The 22590-nt window shown below is 28.4% G+C and overlaps 1 protein-coding gene across 3 annotated transcripts in view; it reads right to left on the bottom strand.

Annotated features, from left to right (window-relative positions):
- Window positions 1–5980: 5980 nt before the first annotated feature.
- Window positions 5981–22590, bottom strand: part of LOC107438879 (sorting nexin-13) — a 45741-nt gene continuing 29131 nt past the window's right edge. For all 3 annotated transcript variants that reach the window (XM_043038850.3, XM_087157601.1, XM_043038852.3), the window contains exons 17-25: window positions 21426–21463; window positions 18695–18857; window positions 16525–16667; window positions 14472–14687; window positions 12822–12995; window positions 10555–10697; window positions 9604–9672; window positions 9404–9516; window positions 5981–8207 (exon numbers count right to left, since the gene is read on the bottom strand). In XM_043038850.3, coding sequence (XP_042894784.2) covers window positions 7690–8207; window positions 9404–9516; window positions 9604–9672; window positions 10555–10697; window positions 12822–12995; window positions 14472–14687; window positions 16525–16667; window positions 18695–18857; window positions 21426–21463 — 1577 coding nt within the window. In that variant the 3' untranslated portion in view covers window positions 5981–7689. The remainder of the gene's footprint in view (window positions 8208–9403; window positions 9517–9603; window positions 9673–10554; window positions 10698–12821; window positions 12996–14471; window positions 14688–16524; window positions 16668–18694; window positions 18858–21425; window positions 21464–22590) is intronic.

The raw sequence follows: 22590 nt of genomic DNA, 5'->3' as shown, positions 1-22590 counted from the left end.
CTGGGATTCGAACCCGGTTCGCCCCATTGGAAAGCGAACGCTCAATCCCCTGTGTTCTAGTTGCAGTATTAAAATTAGCTAATTATTTGCTAAAAGGCTTTACTTTATAAGAGGAAGAGTCCTTTAAGAAGAGACGAAACGATTTCAGAAAACTGCCAAAAAAATAATTGTTTGCTTAATTAAGAATAAAGTACTAATTTATTTGATTCGCTAAAAAGCATTACTGAAGTGATGAAAGAGTCTTCGAAGAACACAGAAAAAAATAAATAAAATGTTTACTTAATAAATATTAAAAAAATAAAGTATTAATTTAATTGATTCACCACAAACAAGAGTCACTTCATGTGCCGAAAGTTTTCCAAGAACAGAAAAAACGATTCCAGAGAAACGTTTAAATAATAATAATATGAAAAGGAGGGGAAAAACATAATCATAAAATATGTAGAACATTAGAAAAAAAAATTGGTAAAAACTGTTTTAAAAATACACTTTGTAAATTGATTATTTATTTTAATATTTTAAAACCTATAAAAGGTTTAAAGTTTCAGAATAAATTAAATAATGCTCTAGTTTTTGAAAATACGAATCAATATTCTAATTTTTTTAACAATAAAAAAAAAAAGTATAAACATCGATTTCGAATATCTGCCATTCTTTCGTTCAAGGTAGATTCATAGATATTGTAACTATACAAAGAAATTTTTTTCCCCAATTTATTTTATTTATGTCACTACTCACTACCTTGCCTCTCCAGAGACTTTTAGCAACCAATTTTGCTACATTTTACTTGTACATTACTAGATTTTCCCTATTTCTCTTATTTTTTGTCCGTGCAGTGTCTCGTAATTTTTATAAAATTCGCTAAAATTTCTGGAAAATATATTTATTAAAATAAACTCAGTGTACTGTTTGCTGAATTAAGTACATATTACTGCTAAATAATGAAGTATGCCTCATTTATAATAATCGTTTGAACCGTTTTTTTTTTAACTACTCTAAAATTTTCAGATTTTCAAATTGATTAAAAACAAATATTAAAGCTTGATATAAATCTATCTATATATATCTATCTATCTTGATATAAATCTAACTATCTGAAATGAAATAAATACGCATTATTATTCATAATTGTGAATAGGAAAATAAATAAACGTAATTGAAGTCCATTTAATGTAAATCATAAATGAAAAATATTGCAGTTAATATAAATAGTTATGCGTGTAATGCAGTTAACCCCCCAAAATTCTCTGTTTAAAATATTTTAGATATTCCACAACCATTAAACTTTTTATCAATTCGTAAAATCTACCGGATTTTATTCCTTTTCATAATGGCAACCATGTTCTTAAATTTAATGATCGTATAAACGTTGATAACAAATAAAAATGTTTAGTAATCGATTTTTCTTAATTCATTAATAACCAATCCTAATTAGACTAATTCGTCACGCCTTAAAATACCTATGAATTTTAACGAGTATAAATGCTACGAATTAGTAATTTATCTATATACATACGATGTTATATATTATGAAACCATTTTTATATTATACATATGGTATGTAAAAAAAGTAACTATAAAGTGTGCCACTTTAAAAGTAAAGATGTTTATCCATTATGCATTTATTCATCTATTCAACAATTACTTTTAACTGAAGTTGAAATACATGAAGGAAGACTGCTTTCATAAGGGAAATTCTGAAAGTAAATTGTAATTTCGTTAATATTTTACCTTTGTTATAACTATTTTATAATATGGTTTCCATAAAAAATATGCTAAATTAGCTTATTTTTATACTACTTACAAAATATTGATCTAGACCAATTTTTAATCTAAAAAGTATACTCGTAAACGCATTATTTTATTTTCAAAACGTAACTTTGAAAATGAAAATATGGGAAAAGCGCCATTTTAAGAATAGTTTGCATAAAATAGGACTAGGATGCTTTTGAGGTTATACGATAATGTTCAAACAATATTTCGTAAGCTATGCAAAATTTTAAAATCTTTAGTAGTTTGTCAAGATTTTTTCTTTTAGCCGCCCCCTTTCATTTTAAGAACATTTGGTGTTTGATTTGGCCCCCAAGAATTCTCCCAAACATTCGAAAAAGGCCTGTTTAGCGATCATTCACTTTCATTAAAACCATCAATATATGGCGACAGAACATAACTAATCAGTTTCCTCATTACGGTGTCCACAAGACCCCCATGGTCAATGAATTCTCATCTCACTCTCTCCCCCCCCCCCCGTCACTCCACATCGTGTTTTTTACTAATAAACTTGAGATCTTTAATTAAATTCCCAAACCTATTCAAGGGCGTTAAGGAAATTATAAAAAAAAAATCAATAATAAATTGCTTTGAATTACGCAACACCCACAGAGCTTGTCAGAATATCAGGGGTGCGATGTGATGCTAATGATCACTAACCGGAGTTCAAAGTCACTAATTATTTAATAATCTAACAAAACATTATAGATACATTTCTTCTCAAATCAGGCAGGGTATGTCAGGTGACCACCTCCTACTTTTTTTAAAAATAAATATGGTAGCTACTAATATTGGTTTTATGAAATATTCCTAAAGGATTTGACGTAATTTTTTTTAAAATTAATTCAGCAGTTTGTTTAAAATTAAACAAAAATTTTCGTCTTAAAGAAAGGAAAACGATACAATTTTAACTAATCACTGCGAGCGTTGTTGGCATAGAGCGTTTGCCCTCCAATGAGGTGAAGTCCCGCAGTGGACTGATCGTTAAGACACGGTTCCCAGCAGATCACCGAAGTCAAGCATCACTGACTGCGGTCAGTGTGCGGGTGGGTGACCACTTGGATCAGTCTGCGTAGGGACCGAGGGTGTGCGGTATTGGTCCTCGTTAAACTGTGCTAGCGTAAAGTGCTCGACTTCGCGTGCAGGTTGTCGGGCTACCGAAGCGGGGGTGCCAACTGCCATCCCCTCTGCAGGGGATCAAAATTGTGATGACATGTCTTCGGATCATCCTCAGGGATGTTTCCCAGACCGTCGCCAATAGCCCATTGTGCAACTCTAGTGCGACGTAAATGAACAAATCAATCCAATGAGGTGAACTGGGTTCAATTCCTAGTGATGGCTGGAAGGTACGAATTCCGTAACCGGTTCGCACTGACGACAGTGCTGATATAAAAAAATATTCTCAGTGCTACCACTGATGGATCATGGGTTACAGTCCCCTTGCCGTCAGGCTAACTATGGCGGGTTTTCCAAGTAACGCAAATGTGGGTTAGTTTCCTCACTAAGTCCACCACGAAGGCAAATTTCGCCCAACACTGGATCACTCTTGTTTTCTGGATACGGTTCAAAATTACAAGGTTACAGAGTTGAACATTTGTAGTCGTAAACCCAAAAATTGGGCTGTCAAGCCATTGATGATGATGAAACCTAAAAAATTGGGTCAGCTGTTATAAAAATAAAAAAAATAGTCTCTGTGTCAAAACTATTTAACATATTTGTTTTTTATGTTGTAGATACTGCATGAAACGTTAACTAAGCATAGTTAAAACAAATGTAATTATATTTTCAGTAGGAAAAATAGAGCCAAAATTCAGAATAAAAAAATCTACTATTAAAGGAATTAACAATTTTTAACACAGACTGGCGGAATCTGTGTTTTGGAAGTAAAAGTGGCTAGTTCGCAGAGCCTACCTTTTACCACCATTAAGCCAATAGTCTTAAAATTGATGACTCTTGACCTTTAGCCAACATCAAGGTTCTGCAGGAATGCTTTACTTAAAAAAAAAAAAAAAAAAAAACGTCTAACAGCTGCATTATATTAGTATATACAGAGGTTACCGATATGAATATCATTTAGTATATTCTCAGGTCCTTTTTAAAGGTGGAAAATTTCATAAAAAATAATCGAAAATGACCACTTTTCACTTTCAAAACCCTAATTTAGAGATAACAGGAATAAATCACAACACAGTAATGATAAAGCGAGGGAAGAAAAAATTAATTTAATTTTAACAAGAAGTTTAGCAAACCAAAACGCTCGTGTAAAAGAATATATTAATTTTTTTAGGTAAAAGACGATGGATCAATTCGAATCTTCAGAGTCTATGTCCATGATTGCTCAAAGAACTGTGGCAAATGAGAGAGAACGAGACAGGACAACAAATGTCAATGTAGCATTTTCAATTTTGAGGACAAGAATTCCTACGGAGCCAAAGGATCGAAAGTTATCAAAGATAGAGACTTTAAGATTGGCCACTTCGTACATAAATCATCTCTCAAGTTTAATATCAGCTAGAGCAGAAGGATATAATGGAAGTCAAGTCTGTCATCGAGTTACATATGAACAGTTCTCCCACCATAGAAAGATATGTACTTTTTGCTTAGCAGAGAGCAAACGTGAATATCAGTTAAAAAGATCTGAGAAAAACTGTAAAGATGAACGTTTTAGTAGTTAAAGTGTGACATGTATTTCTTGACAATTATTAAATATTTAAAGAATATATTTTTTACATTGAAATAAAAAATATACAAATCGAATTCTGGAAATTTAAAAAAAAATTCAGCTCATTGAATTCTTTGACAAATCACAGAAATACTCGATTTATACTATTAAAAATATTTAGCAAATTTATTTATCTTGATGTATGAGAAATTCTGTGGAAAAAGATCATAGATCCATGGGCATTATCTCTCTTTTTTTGTCTGATTGAGCAAGATAGAAATCATTAGTAGGGACAGCTCTGGCTTATACTAGACTGACATGCCGATAGAAGGTGTAAGCGAAATTGAAATTTTTAAATGAAAAGAAATAAAATATCAAATAAAATAATAAATATTCAAAACGTGAGAGCTATTTCCAGTTGGGTATACTCTTGTTGTCAGCACAGAAGTTGTATTTCACCTGCAATTGATAGTTTAAAATTACCATAGCTATGAATTACAACTTCTTAGAGTTGACCTTAGAAATCCTGCAAAAGTTGTAATTATAATTATTATTTTTTTAAAATTTTTTTTTTGCATACACATGCTCATAAAACCATAAATTCAGAATATTGGAATTTCAGAATTCATGGACGAATTCAGAATAATGTAGATAGTTTACAACAAATTACAGAGTCAGATGTTAAGAATAACTCATTTTGGTCAAAAATGCAGTCATTATGTTGCAGTATTTTTAAGAAAAAAAGAAAATATTCATTTTAATATATTGAAAAGTTTATAAACAAGTTCAAAGGGTTAAAAGTTTGAAAATTAAAGTAATTAATTTTGAGTTGTAAAGCTTGTTGCTTTACAACTCAAAAAATGTGTTTTTCTACAATACAATTTTAAACTGTATCAACAAAAAAACCGGTGATAATTTTTAATTGAATTAATAACAAATTTTAACCAGTTGCAAACCCTAGTATAATCAGTAGGTTCAAAAAACAAGATTTTTGTTTTACTGATTAAGATTTAGACATCCGAAATAAAAAATTTCTCGGATTCTTAATTTTCAAGCTTAGAAAAATTCTAAACATTATTTTTACAGGAATGTTTACAATTAACTGAAACTGAATGTAAAAATAACTGAAAGCAACATGCTAAAGATAAAAAACTTGGATACACTAATATGCAAATTTGGAGAATTTTACTGGTGCATCATCCAAAATCACTATATTACATTTTACAGTGCAAAACCATTTAATTAAACAAGTAATTAATTTGATTTTAATTTCCTCCTTTGATTTGTGCAGTCTTAAAATCTCCAAAACAATTAACTGAAACAAAATGTTACTTGTTGCTATTATAATGACTTTCCTTGAAATGAATCAAAAAAAGGGTTATGCTAATGTAAATTTTCACTCCAAATCATTCTTTTCCGTAGACTTGAGTTAAAAAAATAAATATGTTCAATTAAAACATTATAAAATAAAATGCATACTTTTGTAATAATCTAACTTAATGATAACCATAGATAATGAACCTTTTTAACTAAAAAGATAAGAATAAATCAGTAGTAAAAATGATTTTATTATCACAGCATGTTTAATCACTCTACTTTTCATAACAATAAACAAACATTTTTGGTCTTTTAAATAATTTCAAATGTGAGTTTAAAACAAATATTTAACATTATAAACTTAGCATGTTTTTTTGATCATTTTTCTTCATGCATATATTTTGAAGAAGGAAAAAAAATGCAGAAAGATAAAGCTAAATAATTATTTTACATTCTTAAACAAATTAAATAAACAAGCTGCCAACAATTGCTAAAATTCTTAAGCATATTTAAACAGAACATTTAAAAATATTTAACAACTTACAAAAACCTTTAAAATTTAATAATCTCAAATTTTCTTATTACTGAAATGCAATAATGTTTTTTTTAAAAATTTGCTCCTGTCTTTTATTTATAGCAATACATAGTTAGAACTTTGATAATTTGATTTAAAGCTATTTTTGATTTTATTGTATAGTTAGGGAATTACATACATTTTTTTAAGATATTGAAAAAAAATTACTAATTATATTAGTTAAATAAAAAAAAAATAAAAAAAAAGCGGAGCAGGAAATTTTTATATAACATTAAAAGCATATTTGCTTAATTAAAAAAACAGAAGAAATAAAATATGAAAAAGTTATTTAAAATTTTTTTTTTACTATTCACTAAATAACAAGACAAAAATACTAATTTTAAAAAAAGAACAAAATTAAAACTTGCTGTTTAAATTTAAGAAAAAAAATTAGTTTTAATCAAAAATACCTAAAAAGTATACAAAAAACAGGGTTACAAATAAATAAAATACCATAAACAACGTCATTGGTAAAAAAATTACAAAATGTCCACTACCAAGAAAGAATAAATATACCATTCTGTTTGCTAAAATAATATAAACAATATGACAAAAGAGCATGTTTTAAAAATGGTACAATTTTTGACATGGACTCCCTAGATATATATATAAAAAAAAAACACTTTTTTGAAAAAGTATATAGGTTTAGACAAAAATACTTTAAGAATATATAAATATATACCTTGAACAAAGTCTTAAATAAAAAAGTAGCCTAATATCCACATAAGCAAGTACTCACCAAAATAAGAAGAGAAAAAATAAGCATTGTTTTTGTTAGTAAGAATAATAATAGTAATTTTATAGATATTGAAATAAGTATAAAGTTAGAATACAGTAGTATACAGTCCTTAAGAAAAATATGTGTACTCCAAAATCTAAATGCACAATTAAACTGATTTAGTTTAATGCTGCATAGAAAAATCTCATAAGAAAAATCTGCAAAAAGGAATGTAAAAAAAGCATATTATTTTGATAATGGAAAACAACATTAGTAATTTGACAGTAGAATAATGTCGAAGAGAAAATTTAATAATTCTCAGTTTGAATTATATGTACATTGAAACATCTGGTTTTAAACAAAAATAATTAATCTAAAAGCCAGCATTAAAATAAAATTATTTCAAACATCCTTAAATAAGCTCAAGGGTAAAAATAAAATTTAAAAAAAAGCTCCTCCCCCCCCAAAAAAAGCTTTAAAAAATCAAATATGTTGTAATCCTTAAATTGTGGAAGAGCATGACACATACATAAATAGGAACCACTATAACTGCAAACGATGTATACATAGAAAATAATTGCCAGAGTAAATAAAATTGGTCCCTACTGATAGCGTATAAAATAGATGGTACTTCGAATAAATTAATCGTCATCTATCTAGTGGAAGAATAACCTTATCATCCTCTTTTGGCAAATCCATGTAGAATACAGCTGATTCTACAGACTTTTTTCTTTTTTTCACCTTTGGACTAGAGACAGTATTTGGAGATAGGCACTGGAAGGATAGTTTACTTTTTGATTCTTTGGTTGGTTTCTCATTTGGTGTGTCCTTTGGTCCCTTGATGGGTTTCTCTCTTAAGGTGTCTTTTGGTTTCACTTCAGCATTCTCAACTCGGACATCTGGAGTTCCTGGACGGTCCTGGATTGGTTGCTGGTCCTCACTTAATCTGTCTGTGGAAGGAGATGGACTGTTTGCCAGGGAAGTTGAGTTTGCGTGCAGCTTTCGCAAAATTTCTGGTATTTTAGTGTGAGGGAATAAAATTTTTAAGAAGCTCTCAAATATAACAAGAATTAGACGACGGTTTAAAGAGGGGTGTTGAAATACATTGAAAACTAACATGGCACCCTTGAAAGAAGTTTCGTATCCAATTATGGGTTTAAGTTCATCTGCAATAGAAACATTAAAATCAGGAGATGATTATTTTATGTACAAGAAATTTTACTTATTCAAAATACCAAATGATTTAAATCTTGCTTTTTTAAAAAAAATTTACTTTGATAAAAGATGTTAAGAAATATGTTGTTTCAAGATTATTTGGAAATTTAGATGTACATATTTATGCACATTGCATCAAAATGAAAAAAAAGAAAATATATTCAATTTCATTACTTTATCAAGTGCTCGATCTCATACATGCTGGGGTAAATCCAGTACTTTCCCAGGGTCCTGTTCTTGAAAATTTGTAAGAAACATATTTTACGAAAATTATTTTTGTAAAAAACTTAGGTTAAATCTTGTGAAATATATATTTTTACAAAAACCACATTATAAGATTTTATAAACATTTAAATACTGAAAATCTGAAACAAACTAATTTGACGATTGTTAGAAGACATCACATATTTTTACTGCAAGTTTTTTTGGTAGTTTTAAATACAGTTTTATGAATAATTCACACAAGAATAGATATTTCCATGTAAATGAAAATTAACTTTTGAAATATAAGCATAAAAATAAAATTGAACATTATTTATGCATAATACAAAAATCGCTTTTTGAAATGATCATTATCAAAATTTATACCTTTGTTAAAGGTTCATTTGTAGTTAACAAGAGTAATTTTTGGGGCTTGGTTTTTAATAAAGGGTTAATTTTTGAGGTTCAGTTTAAATTTTCTTTTTTAAGGTTTTGGATCTTTGTGCGAAATCTGTTACCAAATAAGTTATTTTGGATTAACCCTCGATAAGAAGGTAACAAATTGGTATAATTTAAAAATCAGAGGTTTAAAACTAAATTATTAAATTCTAATACATAGCAGGAAGTACAGAAAATAAACTTTTTATTCTATACTTTAGTTAATTTTATAGTTTTAAAAGTTAGTAGAACATAACTACCTAACATAAATAATTTAGAAAAATACATATTAAACCTAAGAGTAACCATTGAGCATGTTTAAACAAATACAATTTTTTTTCCATCAAAAATCTATTTTGTGAAAAATATTGATTTTAAAACCAATTTGGCAATTTTGTGAAAAACACTTTCTTTTGTGGAATATTAGAACAGTTGTTGTATCCCTGCATTGGTAAAAATACTAAACAATTTATTTTGGTACAGTAAATAAATGATTTAGGAGAATTACCAGGAATGGCACTAATCATGGCCATTTTCGTTACAATACGGGTTCGCATTTTTGTACTGTAATCTCTTTCAGCAGCTGGATTTCTAAGATGTCCATCAGGCCATATACTTTGGCTGTAAGATAAATAACATGTTTTTAGGAAGAAAATTATGAATGCTACGATTTTTGCAAATGGCTACTAGTTTTTTAGTAAATATTACCATATAGTTTTCAACCATTCAGCAATTTGAGATGTACTAGTCAGGCCTTGCACATATTCTTTAATTTTCCTAAAAGAAAAAAAATAGGATAAAACCTTTTGATATTTTAGGTATACAGTCTAACTTTATTTACCGTAACACATTTAACAATAATTTATTTTAAAATAACTAGCTTTAATATTGTATATAAATGAAGATTAAGGGGGAAGAAAGATTAATGTTCATAAAAGCTGATTCTAAGAAAAAACAAATTTCAAGGCATGCAGAAACTTTCCGACAAGCACGGCCCATCTTCACTCTCGTAGCAAACCGATTTTCCATGTTATTGATAAGAAAAATTTAGTAATCCTCAAAATACAACTAATGATGATCAAATTGTCATTTCTTTGTGATAAATGGACACAAACTGCTCTTTCCTTTTGATCTTTAAAGATGAAGGTTTTAAGTATTTATAATATCAATATGCAATGGAAAAAATTTACTTTTAACATGAACAGAATTTTTTTTCCATGCTGTTATAGATCACTTTGATGAATCACTAGTGTATACCAACAAGAGTAGGTAGTTTTGAAAAATATTTCATATCTTTTGCAACAGTGTTGATTATTTCCGCATTAAAGTATGGAAGAAAAAGAGACGAATGAAAACAAGACTTATCAAAAACAAAATCAAATAAAAAAAACCCACAAGGAACAATTATTGATTATTACTACATTTATAACTATTACTTTTTAAGTTTTTTTAAATTAAAAAGTTAAAGTGGGGAAAATATAGAGAATAAAGTTTTTGTTTACACTAATATATTGTGCTGTTCTTTCAATTAAAAGTTAATAATTTTCATAATTATGCAATCGATAGAAGGTTTTATGAACACCTATTTCATTTGAACAAGCTTTAATTGAATCAATGCATAAATGTTAAGAGAAGAAAATATAAATTATAAAAATTTACCTATTAATGGCACCTCCTTGCATAGTTTTGATAATTTGACGTAATAAAGTCATTATTCGCCTACGGAACCACAGGTCTTTGTTCCTCAAGTTAAAAACCTCATCCATAAGAAGTAGAATAATTCTAAATGGTATATCATCTGCCTATTCAAAAATAAAACAATAAATCATTGAGCATTTTACATTTCACAAAATAATAATTAAAAAAAATGCTTATTAATTGACCAAATTAGTAGAAAATAGAATCTAGTAATCTTTCAACTAATTTTAATAAGCGATATTTTTTGTTGTTGATCCCTGTCATTGAAATCATAAATGATTCTACTAAATAGCAGCTGTTTTAACTCATAAATGATTCTAAGAAATACATAGAGCCCTGTTAATAAAATGACAGAAGTTCTATGAAGAATAATTATTGGATAAAACAAAGAAAAAAATAGTTTTCTTTAAAAATTTTAGGATTAAATAAACGAATCCATAATAGTGAAAAAAATTAATAAACGATTGATTCCAGAACCATTGTCCTGAATTTCGGATAGCATGTGAAAAGGGTAATTTTAGCTTCCGGTCTTTAAAACTTTCAACTTATCTGTTCAGGAGAGACTTAAATGAATTTTCTCCCTGGGTTAGAATTAGCCATTGTTATAAATAAACCACTAACGATTCTGTTCATTCAAATATTTAAAAGATAATATCTATGTTTGTTAGCTTACAGCTCTTTTTAATAAAAAAAAAAGAGTTTATTCCCTTTTCTTTAATGCTTAATTATTTTTTATTCGTTATTTCAGCTGCTAAGCTCAATGATCATTGTGGATGGCATGCCAGGGCTACATCACTTAATCAGTATTCTTAAAGTTATCTGAAACTACATGTTTGGTTTTGGTAGTCAGGGGTCTATCCAGGCCAAATTTACTACCGTTTAGCGGTACCTTCACAAATTCAATTTTAGGTGAAACGGTAGTTTCACAAATTCAACTTTAGGAAAAACGGTAGTTTCACAAAATACTTTTTCTTAAAATGTTATTTTTGTATCCCTTAAGAAACGATAAATCTATATTTTTACCATGTTTTTGTATTGATTTTGTAATATAATTTTTAATTTTTCACAAATTATGTCTAAATTTTCACAAAATAGGTACCTTTCAGAAAAACCTAGACAGACCCCTGGTAGTGCATTTGAAACATATTTCTACAAAATGTAATAGTTTATAAATGAATGCTAATTGAAATACAAATTACATAATGGTAGCAAAATTAATGAGGAAAAGTTACATATTTGTTTAGGGCAATTCTAAAAAATTGCCCTTGTTGATGCCAATGGTGCTTAATTAATTTGGTAATAGGTACTACTGATATTGTAGTAATAGATGTTTCAAGTGATATGAAATATAATAGTATAGGTTACATAATATGTATTAAAGATACAATAGCTTTTTAACCCCTTAAACAGAGGCGCCTTGCAGGAAAATTTGCTTGTTTGTTGCAAATTATGACTATCATGAGTTAACTAGGAGTGGCAGCTCATTCATTCATTCTCTTTTGCAATATTGCTGTTTACTCTGTAACTCTGCTGTAAACTCTTTTTGAATCAGAGAATTTTTGAAAAAAACTAGCTCTAGACCTTACACCAGTGGCAAAGCTAGCGGAGGGCAAGAAGGGACATCTGTCACTAGAAGCAGCTTTGTTTTAGAAGTAGAAGAGCACCAAAGTCATGAAAAATAATAAAATATAAGTTACAGGGTAAAAATCTTTATCTATTTTAAATAACCACAGCTTCATTCGCTAATTGTAGGCCTCATAACTTTTTCACATTTTTATTAGATTGATCTAAAAATGGAACTGAATGTCTATTCATATTGTAGTGTGATTTGCTAATGGGTGTTTTTAATTATCATTTCTCACAAATTGGCGATATGTAAAGGAAAAAATCTAAATATAATAAAGCAATGGAAAACATCTAAATATAATATAAACTTACACTGTTAAACTTTAAAACAAACGAAGGAACATTTTAGAAGTTATCAAGTCATGTGAACTTAAAATTTTTTACATACGTTGCAGATTCTTATTCAATGCATTTTTTTTAAAGCAATGCGAAGTGCGATTGAAATTAAATTTTTACATAATCTAAAATTTAAAAAGGATTTGAAATGCTTTTTTTTAAAGTTCTGCACCATATTACAAAGGGCACAACATTTTTGTTTGTTAATGGCATAAATTGGAGATTGACTTGCAAAAAACATACAAGGAAAAATTATATGCACTAACACGTGTATCTTTAGGGATTGTTGGGTTTTCTTCAGATGAATTATCCATGATGCTATTCTTTAGGAAAGCTTTCTTAAAACCATCCTTCAGTTCAAGGAAAGTATCAGGCACTAAACGAGCAAACTGCCCTACTGATTTAACTGAAGTCTTTATAGGAGTCACAAATGTGCCCACCTAAAAATAAAAAAATATTAATAAAATATATATGTAAAGCTGAGAATAATTTATTGATAAAAATTTTATTCCTCCAATAAATGTAATTCTTAAATAAATTTTCCTACTCTAAATGATTATAAACAACAAGAACTTTGATTCAGCTTAAGTCATGATTGGCTGTAGAGAAATGCCAACACTATACAGATTTACATGCAAGAGAAAACCTACACCGGATCATTACAATAAACTGTTTATTTTTAAATTAAAAAATGCAAAAAATCACTTTTAATTAAACAGATTTTTAATTTTGAGAAATGTTTTCTATCATTATAATTTGGAAATTAAACTGTTATATTTGTAATTTTCATACAAATTAATTCCTTAAATTTAAATTTGTATCAAATATAAACTTTATATTTTTTCTAAGATGGACCATGACATAAAAAATTGTGAAATATCACTTTTAATTCTACAGGTCTTCAATTTTAGGTGATATTTACTGCCTTTAGAAATTTATAAATTAAACTGCTATATTTGTAATGTTCATACTAAGTAATTCTATAAATTTAAGTCAAATATAAAATATATACTTTTCAAAGATAAGCCATCAGACTATAAAAAATTTAAAATATCACCTTTAATTATTGATCACCATTAAAATTTAGAAATTGAAATGCCATATTTGTAATTTTTATACAAAATAATTCTTTAAATTTAAATAAAATAAATATTTCCTTGAAGATTTTTTATTAGTATAAGCATTAAAAATTCCAAGAAATATTAACTGCAATTAAATTTTAGAAATTAAATTCCCATACTTGAAATTAAACTGTTGGAATTTAGATATCAGCAAATGAATAATCCATTTTGGTATGAGTATTTTAATCAAGTTTTACACTATTAAAAAATATTAAAATAAAAATCAATACAAAATATTTAATTTTGAAAAAGATGAAAATACTTTCCTAGCAACAATTATACCTTGGCTGGAGTTGGGCTCAAATTGGGCTCAATATGGGTCCTATATGAACACGCTCTGAGGGACCAATATTGGGATGCCTAGATTTTTTAACATTGGGCTTACGTAGTGGCAATATTGGCCCATATAGGGTCCTATATAGATAGCGTTTATATTGATTGAATAATAATTATAAAAGATCGGCGAATCTGACAATTCAGTATGAAACAAATATTGGTTGGAATGTGGGAGTAAAATTTCGGGTGAATCGGACAATTCTATATAGGGCCCACATCGGAAAAGAATCGGCCCTTTGTCCCCTTGTTGAGCCAAGATTCGTGAATATTGGTTCAATGGGGGCGCAAGTTGTTTTGCTGTTAAGGTTAAAAAAGTTAAATTATAAAACAAGAAGCTCAAATATGATCTCTTAATAATATATTTGTTTTGTAAATTTAGGTGAGTTGATAATCTAAATTGTAAGGGTCTAAGAACTATAATTTTGTTATCTTTTAGATTGTTAAATTATCAACACTTACACTGCGGATGAATGACTTCTTTCCCTTTTCAGGCATATTAGGTTGTAGAAAATTGTATACCATAAGTTTTAAGCCATCGCAAACAGCTAGAATTTCATTTGATAGAATAAACTGCATGAATTCATTTAGCATGTAGCGACGCTTCTCCATCAACTGTCTTGTTAGGTTATTAAATGGCTTTTTGGATGGAAAATTAAAGGATGATAAAACAGGATACTAAAACAAAATCAAATTTATTAAATATACATATTTTTTCTAGTTATTAACAGCTAATATCATTATATTAATAACTGTATACTTGGTGTACAGGTACAAACTAGGTTATAAACACACATATCCTAGGTGTGCAATCTACTTACAAAGGAATCAGATTTCGCTAGACACAAGAACAGAACTTCAGCTTTAAAAAATATTTTATTCTTGCTTAATTCAATATATATAGATTACCACAAATCTCCAATTGCAGAGATCAGAATTTAAATTAAAATTTTCAATGAAACCAAACATTTATGAGCCACTTTAAAAATTCTTTAAACAAAAGAATTTTAGAAGATCTTGTAAACTTAACTTAGCAAGTGATTATTGAGAGTTCAACCATACACTATTCATATAAAGAAGTTTTTTCTTTTTTCTGAAAATTTGATGTATTTTTAAGAAACAAAATACAAAAATTTACAACAAAACAAAATTAAAATGAAAATTATTTAATAGCTTTTCTACAAAAAGAGCATACCTATTTAAACTTTAATTCAGTTTGAAATTTAAACAAATAGTTTGAAGGTCAAAAATGTTATATAGTAAAACTTACTTATTACGAGTGTGAAGGAATTACAATATTAGCTTGTTACAACTGAGTATTCCTAAGAAATGGGCTCGTGAAAAAATGAAGTTCGTTCATACATACTAAATTATAAATAACAATTAAATTTTTTATTTCAGTAAAATAAAGTTAGATAATTTGCTTTGAACTGTTTCATTGTTGTATTATTGTACTTCGGATGAGATTAATGGCCCAAAAATCATTTTCAACTCCAAAAAGGAAATTTTTGACCCAAAAAACATTAAAAAGAAACTTTTCTAAGAAGAGATTAACTGAACTGTAAAAGTGAAATTACAAAGTAATTTTATGAATCATAACAATATTGCTCACTAAAACAGAGGTTTGTCCAATAAAAGCGAGCTATACTCTAATAGACGATGTACCAAACAAATATTTCAAATTTTTTTCATTAAATCCAGGCTTTCATTATATCAGGGCTCATTATTAGCAAGTTCAACTAGCATCTAATTTAAACAAAATGTGAGTTTACCCTGTTTCATTAAACTTTAAAAAGAGTCAAAAATATTTTAGAAAAAGCTAGGTATTACAGAGAATGTTAAATAGGTTCAAATAGTTAATAACTCGATTGAGTTAAAATTTATTTCTACTTTTTTCATTTATATATCTCCTTTATAATGAATAAAAATTTTCTAATGATGAATTATTTGTAATTTACGTGAGATTTTAATTTTTAAAATTTTATTCAGAAATTAAAAATTTTCAATCAATTATTTGTTTACACTTAAACCATTATAACACACTGAAAATATTAAAATTAACATGAAAAACAAAATAAACTCAAAATAATACATATTTTTTTTTTTTTTTAATCAAGTGACAAGTAGATAGATTGGTTTACAAACATCAAGATGCAACAAAATTCTTAACAGTTTTTATAAACCATATGAGCACATGAATTAATATTGGAATCAGGCAGGATTTAATTTTGTATACATAATTCAAGATATTAAAAAAAAAAAAAAAACTTTAGACAAAAATATTTTTAATCAACTTAAAAATCTAGCCATTACAGCATGCAAATCAATAAAAAATGCATATGTGTCAAATGATGCTTTAATTTTTTAAGTTTTAGTTTATTTAATTCTTGGTTAGAAGCTGTTTAAAAACTGAAAGTGGTTTTTTGTATAACAGTGTTTCATATCATTTTGTAAAATTATTTTATAAAACTACTAAAAATATTAAATAAAATAAAATATGGGGAAAAGTTTTAACCTTATTTGTAATAGCTTCATGGAAATCATAAAATTCACTATATCGACGAACCACAAACCATTTCTCTTCGGATCCATCTAACCCATAGTGAATCACGGAAATCGCATAGACTGCAAATGTTCGCCCAGCATGATGAGTAATACCTAATTCAAAAACATTTAAAGCATTTAGCATTAGAAATTTAAAAAAAAAATTAAAATGAAAAAATGACCTTTTTCCAGTGAAAAAAAATTGTACACCAATGAAAAAAATACAATAAAAAGCAAAATAAATATTTTTCACATTTTATTTAATTACATTAAAAAAAGTTTTAAAATATTAAATATGTTAAAGTTATGAAGTCAACATTTTTAGAGCAATTTTAATTCAGATAATTATACGTAAATACAACAAAATAATAGGGGAAGAAACTAGTATAATTTAAATGAAAAGATAGTTTTCCAAAATGTTACTAAATTTTCAATTTAAAGTACAGCTGTCGAGGAGTATTGAAGTTGTTATATTATGTACTCATGAGGTGAGTTCGAATAATAAGACATATATATATATATACACAGTGGTGGCCAAAAGTGTGGACATTTTTTGAAAGTTTCATGTTTTTCAACTTTGTGTGCTTGTAGAACATATTAATACAGATATTGTAATACTGTATTTATTATTAAATTCTACATTAAATTACCTTCAATTTGATATATAAACGTTTGTATTTAAGTGAAAATTAATATATTCTACAAGCACCCAAAGTTGAAAAACATGAAACTTTCAAAAAATGTCCACACTTTTGGCCACCACTGTATACACACACACATTTATCTTATATGGCACCATAAACTTGGGTGTCTCTTTATCTATTGGCAACATAGTTATTATTCATTTAGTTAGGTTGCCTTGAACAATAGTTTAAGAAGTGTTGAAAAGTTATTAATTAGAATAATTTTATACATTGATTAAATAAAAACTTTTTCTTGAAGCAATTACTTAGATTTATTTTTGATCCTTGCTATAATGGTAGTAGAAATTTCAAACATGGATTATAATGTTACAAACTGTCAAATCAATTATTTGTGAGCATTCATTTTCGAGCAATAGCATATATATTATACGATATTCAAGTTATTTCTCTAGAAGTGTGTGAGGAAGTAGTACAGTACGTAATGGAGCATTCAGATGAGTTTTCCATCTTATCTCACAACACAGACGGAAATAATTTTAATTATTCTGCTGCATACTAGGCTGAAATGTCCCAGACTCATGAAGGTTTGTGTGATTCAATGACTGTTGAACAAAATTTTTTTAATTTCCAATGAGCTGCACAATCAGTCTTCCCGATGAGCAGACCTAGTGCATTCTTCAGAAGTGGTATCTACTCTTTCAGGACCACTACAATGGGTGAGATACTGTTGGCTATGTTAATTTGGACGTCTAGTTTCTGCCACACTAGATGGCAGCACCGAGACTCTATTTGGATGCTAAAGTGCAATAGGAATTTAATTTTGCCGGAAATGCCAAGAGCCAATAAGGCACTCCAGGGATTTTTTACATGCCGCATAATCATACGACATGGCCACTGAGGATTTTCTGCATCCCGAAAATCCGGTGTCTGGCCCAGGAATTGAACCCGCAGATTTGGGCTCAGAAGGTCGACGACAAACCAACTGCGCCACCCAGTCACCGTTGAACAAACATTAATTTACTAAAATTTAATACATAAAGAATTTTGATAATATCGTGAATATCTCTTAAAAATAGTTATAATTGAAACCAAAGTACGCACAAGCAACGACAAGACTGTCAAAACAATTGGTTAATGTATTTTTGAAACTAATTAAAGTGTTAGGATTGAAAGAGGGGTAAAAGAATTACAATATGTGCTGTGAATCCGGTTGTTGTGAATTCGCTGCACAGTTGTGCAGTGACACCGGTTTGGTGACCATTCTTATTTAGATCTTGTACAAGATAATTATGAAAAGAGACTAAGCTGTTCGCCAAAGGCGGCTAGTAATAATAATAATAAATAAAAAAGTCTAAGACAGATACCTGGTTTATATACAGTACTTTTTTGAAAATTCAATTTCTCAGGGACTTGGTGATTTTGCAATGCGATAAAGAATAATTCAAAGTAAATTAAATGCATACAAACATACTAAAATTCATATGCTCACATATTTACCAGTACTGTGCACTTCTGCAACTAACAAACCAAGTTCTTTTACATCCTCTGATAATGGGCCTGACGACATTTCTGGAAATACATAATCACACTGAGAAATTTCGGTGGTTAAAAACTCATTCAGCATTTCTTCATCAGTTGGGACAACAGTATCACAGTTAAACTGTAAAAAAGAAGTAAAAAGTCACATTAAAACTAACATAGCTACAGTCAGGCAAAACAAATTATTATCACAATAGAAATATATTAAGTGCTCTGTTGTTTATTAATGACTAAACTGACAATTTTCACTCCGCCATTTGATAAAATTTTTGATCTACATAAAAAATCTGAAAAAAAAAAAAAAAAAATCTGATCCCTGAAAAAAACAAACAATCAAAAGCTCTATATAATCAATAGCAAACGATCAATAACTCTATATAAAGGATGGGGATACAGCCTTCTCTATATCTTATTGAAGATAATAAACTAGTGCTAGATGTAATATTTAATATTACATAAAAATAAACTAGGTAAACTAAATACTAAAAGAAAACAAAAATATTTTTAATTCTAAATAGATAAAATTTCTTTGAAAAAAAACACGCTAAAAAGGAGCAGAAATTAAAAAAAATGTAGCAATAAAGGAAATGAAGGAAATAAAAATAAATATATGACCACCGAAGCCGACGTCTTCAGGGGGTACCGGCCCCGGTAGCCATAAAACAAATCCATTTCTAATTGAGGGGGAAGAAAAGAAACTCAAACTTTTCTAAATTGGTTATTTGTATTTCATGTTTTTTCCTGGACTTCTATACAAAACTGTGACATTAAGTCACAGCCTAATTTCTAAATATCCCGTTTTATTAATCAAAATACTTATTTTTCGGCTTAATTTATAATTTTTGATACAGTTTTTATTGTCTTCATCTTTTTTCTTCTCGCCCCTTAACGCGTTAGCGCAATGAGGACATTTTCCCCAGGAAGCTCCTTGCACATTCCTCAGACACTCCTTTTCTTGGAAAAAAAAGCTGTCGGCGACCTTTGATGTCAACACATGTTTTTAGTTACGGTATGGTCGCCGTTAGTATTTAATTCTGCTAAAATTTAAGGGGTTAGTTAACTCAGTTCAGTTCGCTCCTTAAGCTCGATTTTTTTGGCTTTTTAGGAAGTTTAACTTCCACTTCTAGCTATTTCTTTAAATACCGCCCATTTTCTGGGAGCGGACACATTCGAAATTTAGTTGTCAAAACAAACGCACGAACCCTTAACAGGGATTTTTTATTCTTCATTCTTTTACCCCTCCTCTTTTTGAGAGACGGAGATGTTAGACATTCTTTTCTTCCACCCCCCCATGGGTGCTCTTGGCGGTCCGGCTCAGCAGTGATTTTTTCCTTCGAAATGGCCTTGTTTTGTTTTCTTCCTTGGTTCTAAAAATAATGGGAACTTTCAGTTCAAAAAAATGGGAATCTCGAATCCCATGCATCCTGATGGTTTGGCTAATAATTTGGCTGTCTCCAGTTCCACTCGCCTAATGTGATCAACAACTAACGGAATGCTCCCAAAAATACCTGTAGAAAATGGAATGTTCTTTTCTAAATATCCCGTTTTATTAATCAAAATACTTATTTTTCGGCTTAATTTATAATTTTTGATACAGTTTTTATTCAGAATTAAATACTAACGGCGACCGTACCGTAACTAAAAACATGTGTTGACATCAAAGGTCGCCGACAGCTTTTTTTTCCAAGAAAAGGAGTGTCTGAGGAATGTGCAAGGAGCTTCCTGGGGAAAATGTCCTCATTGCGCTAACGCGTTAAGGGGCGAGAAGAAAAAAGATGAAGACAATAAAAACTGTATCAAAAATTATAAATTAAGCCGAAAAATAAGTATTTTGATTAATAAAACGGGATATTTAGAAATTAGGCTGTGACTTAATGTCACAAAAACCATTGAGGTACTGAGGGAGTTAATTTAGGCATTTGCTTCTCCTTCAATTAGAAATGGTTTTGTTTTATGACTACCGGAGCAGGTACCCCCTGAAGACGTCGGCTTCAGTGGTCATATTTTTATTTCCTTCGTTTCCTCTAGGTAAACTAAAAATAGCAAGATTAAAACATATACATATATATCAATATATGTTATTTATCATTGGCTTGTCATTTTTTATTGAATAATTCATGATATGATGTTAGTTTACTTTGATGATATGATGTTAGTTTACTTGATATGATGTTAGTTTACTTGACTCGTTTTCCGGACACACCAAAATCAGAAAGCCAAAACAGAATTTTGCATTTTTTACAGTACTAAATTACATACAAGACATTTACACTTCTGCAAATCACATACTGAATTCTTAACAGCATATTATCTTTATCAAATGCAGTTAAATATGAATACTCAAACTAATTCCTAAATAATATGATTTATATATTATAAAATTCCACAGAATGCTAAGTAGATATAAAAATAGCTATTTTTTTTAAAAATAGAAGAGAGAAACTTTTTGGTAATGTATTAAATTTATTTTTGTATAATACTTATTATCAAATGATTAGATTTATCTTTTTTAGTTCTTTACTTTTGTCAATTTTTTAAAATTTTTTTCCCATAGTCTGGAAAAAATGCAGACCTTGGCATGGATACACTATCACACAGATAAACTTCAAATGTAGCAGTGAATATTAAAACTAGTAAACTAAATAGGTGAGGAAAAAAATATTTTATTTTTAAAGTAGAATTTTATTACCTTTTCTTCTTCCTCAGATTTTGAAGATGACAAACTATCTGAAAACAATCAAATTGTTTAAATTACTTAAATGGCAATGGAATTAAAAAAAATTTAATGGCTGTTAACTATGCATTAGATTTGCATCGTCATCATAAGATCATTTTTAGATAAATTATTAGAATTACACATGACTATTAAAATGAGTAATGTTCCCATCTTAACAAAATGCTGAGTTATGCTGACCTGTGTTGTTGTTCTACAAAAGATGATGATAATAATGAAAAATGGAATACATATTTTTGAGCGATTCTAATTGATCTTCGATTGATAAAAATAAAAGGATAAATTTTGGAAAGGTATTTCTCTAAATAATGAAACATGACAAAAGTAAAATATGTTAGTGAAATTTTGTAGTTTGACACAATGATAGACTTAACCCTAAATGAACCAACACTTTACAATACAATAACTGGTTTTTGGACCAGCTATGGTCTGTTTAGTGTTATTTTATATGTTTAGTGTTACTCTATTACTGTGGGCAGTAGTGTTCCAAGAACCACACACTACAGAACAGCTAGAACTTCTGATCTGTAGATATAAAAAAAAAATTCATGATTTTTATAATAGAACATATAACACCTTTTTAGTCATGCAATGCATGATAACTACATTTTTAAAAGCCATTTAGTACATTGAAGGGCTGACTGAATGATTTGTTTAATAAGCAATGAGTTAGTATGATAAAAATATACTTTATTTTCTTAAAAATTTTTTTTATTCAATAACAATCAAACGTTTTTTTCCCTCAATATTTTAATAAATCATGATTTGTTAATAACAGCGCTTATTAACAAAAATTTTGAAATATTATAAGCCTCAGTTAAAACATTTTTCTGTAATATTTGTAAATTCAAGAATTCAAAATTGTAATTTGTTGAATAATTTTAAATAAATTATTGAATACTTGCTTTATATAATATTCTTAGTCTGTCGTCTCTTTTCTCATTTATTCAACAGTGTTGCACTTAATTTTAAAAAAAAATTCATTTACTAAGAAATCAAACTTTCTTTTAATGAATTATAATTTGTTTGAATTAGTGTTTATTAATAAAAACTTTGAAATATTATAAACTTCAGTAAAAACATTTTTCTGTAAAGTTTGCAACTTCAACAATTCAATAAG

The sequence above is a fragment of the Parasteatoda tepidariorum genome, chromosome 2 (genome assembly GCF_982258835.1).
Source record: "Parasteatoda tepidariorum strain Cologne lab strain chromosome 2, Ptep-v5.0, whole genome shotgun sequence".
Lineage (NCBI taxonomy): Eukaryota > Metazoa > Arthropoda > Arachnida > Araneae > Theridiidae > Parasteatoda > Parasteatoda tepidariorum.
This window is presented reverse-complemented; position numbering and strand designations above follow the sequence as displayed.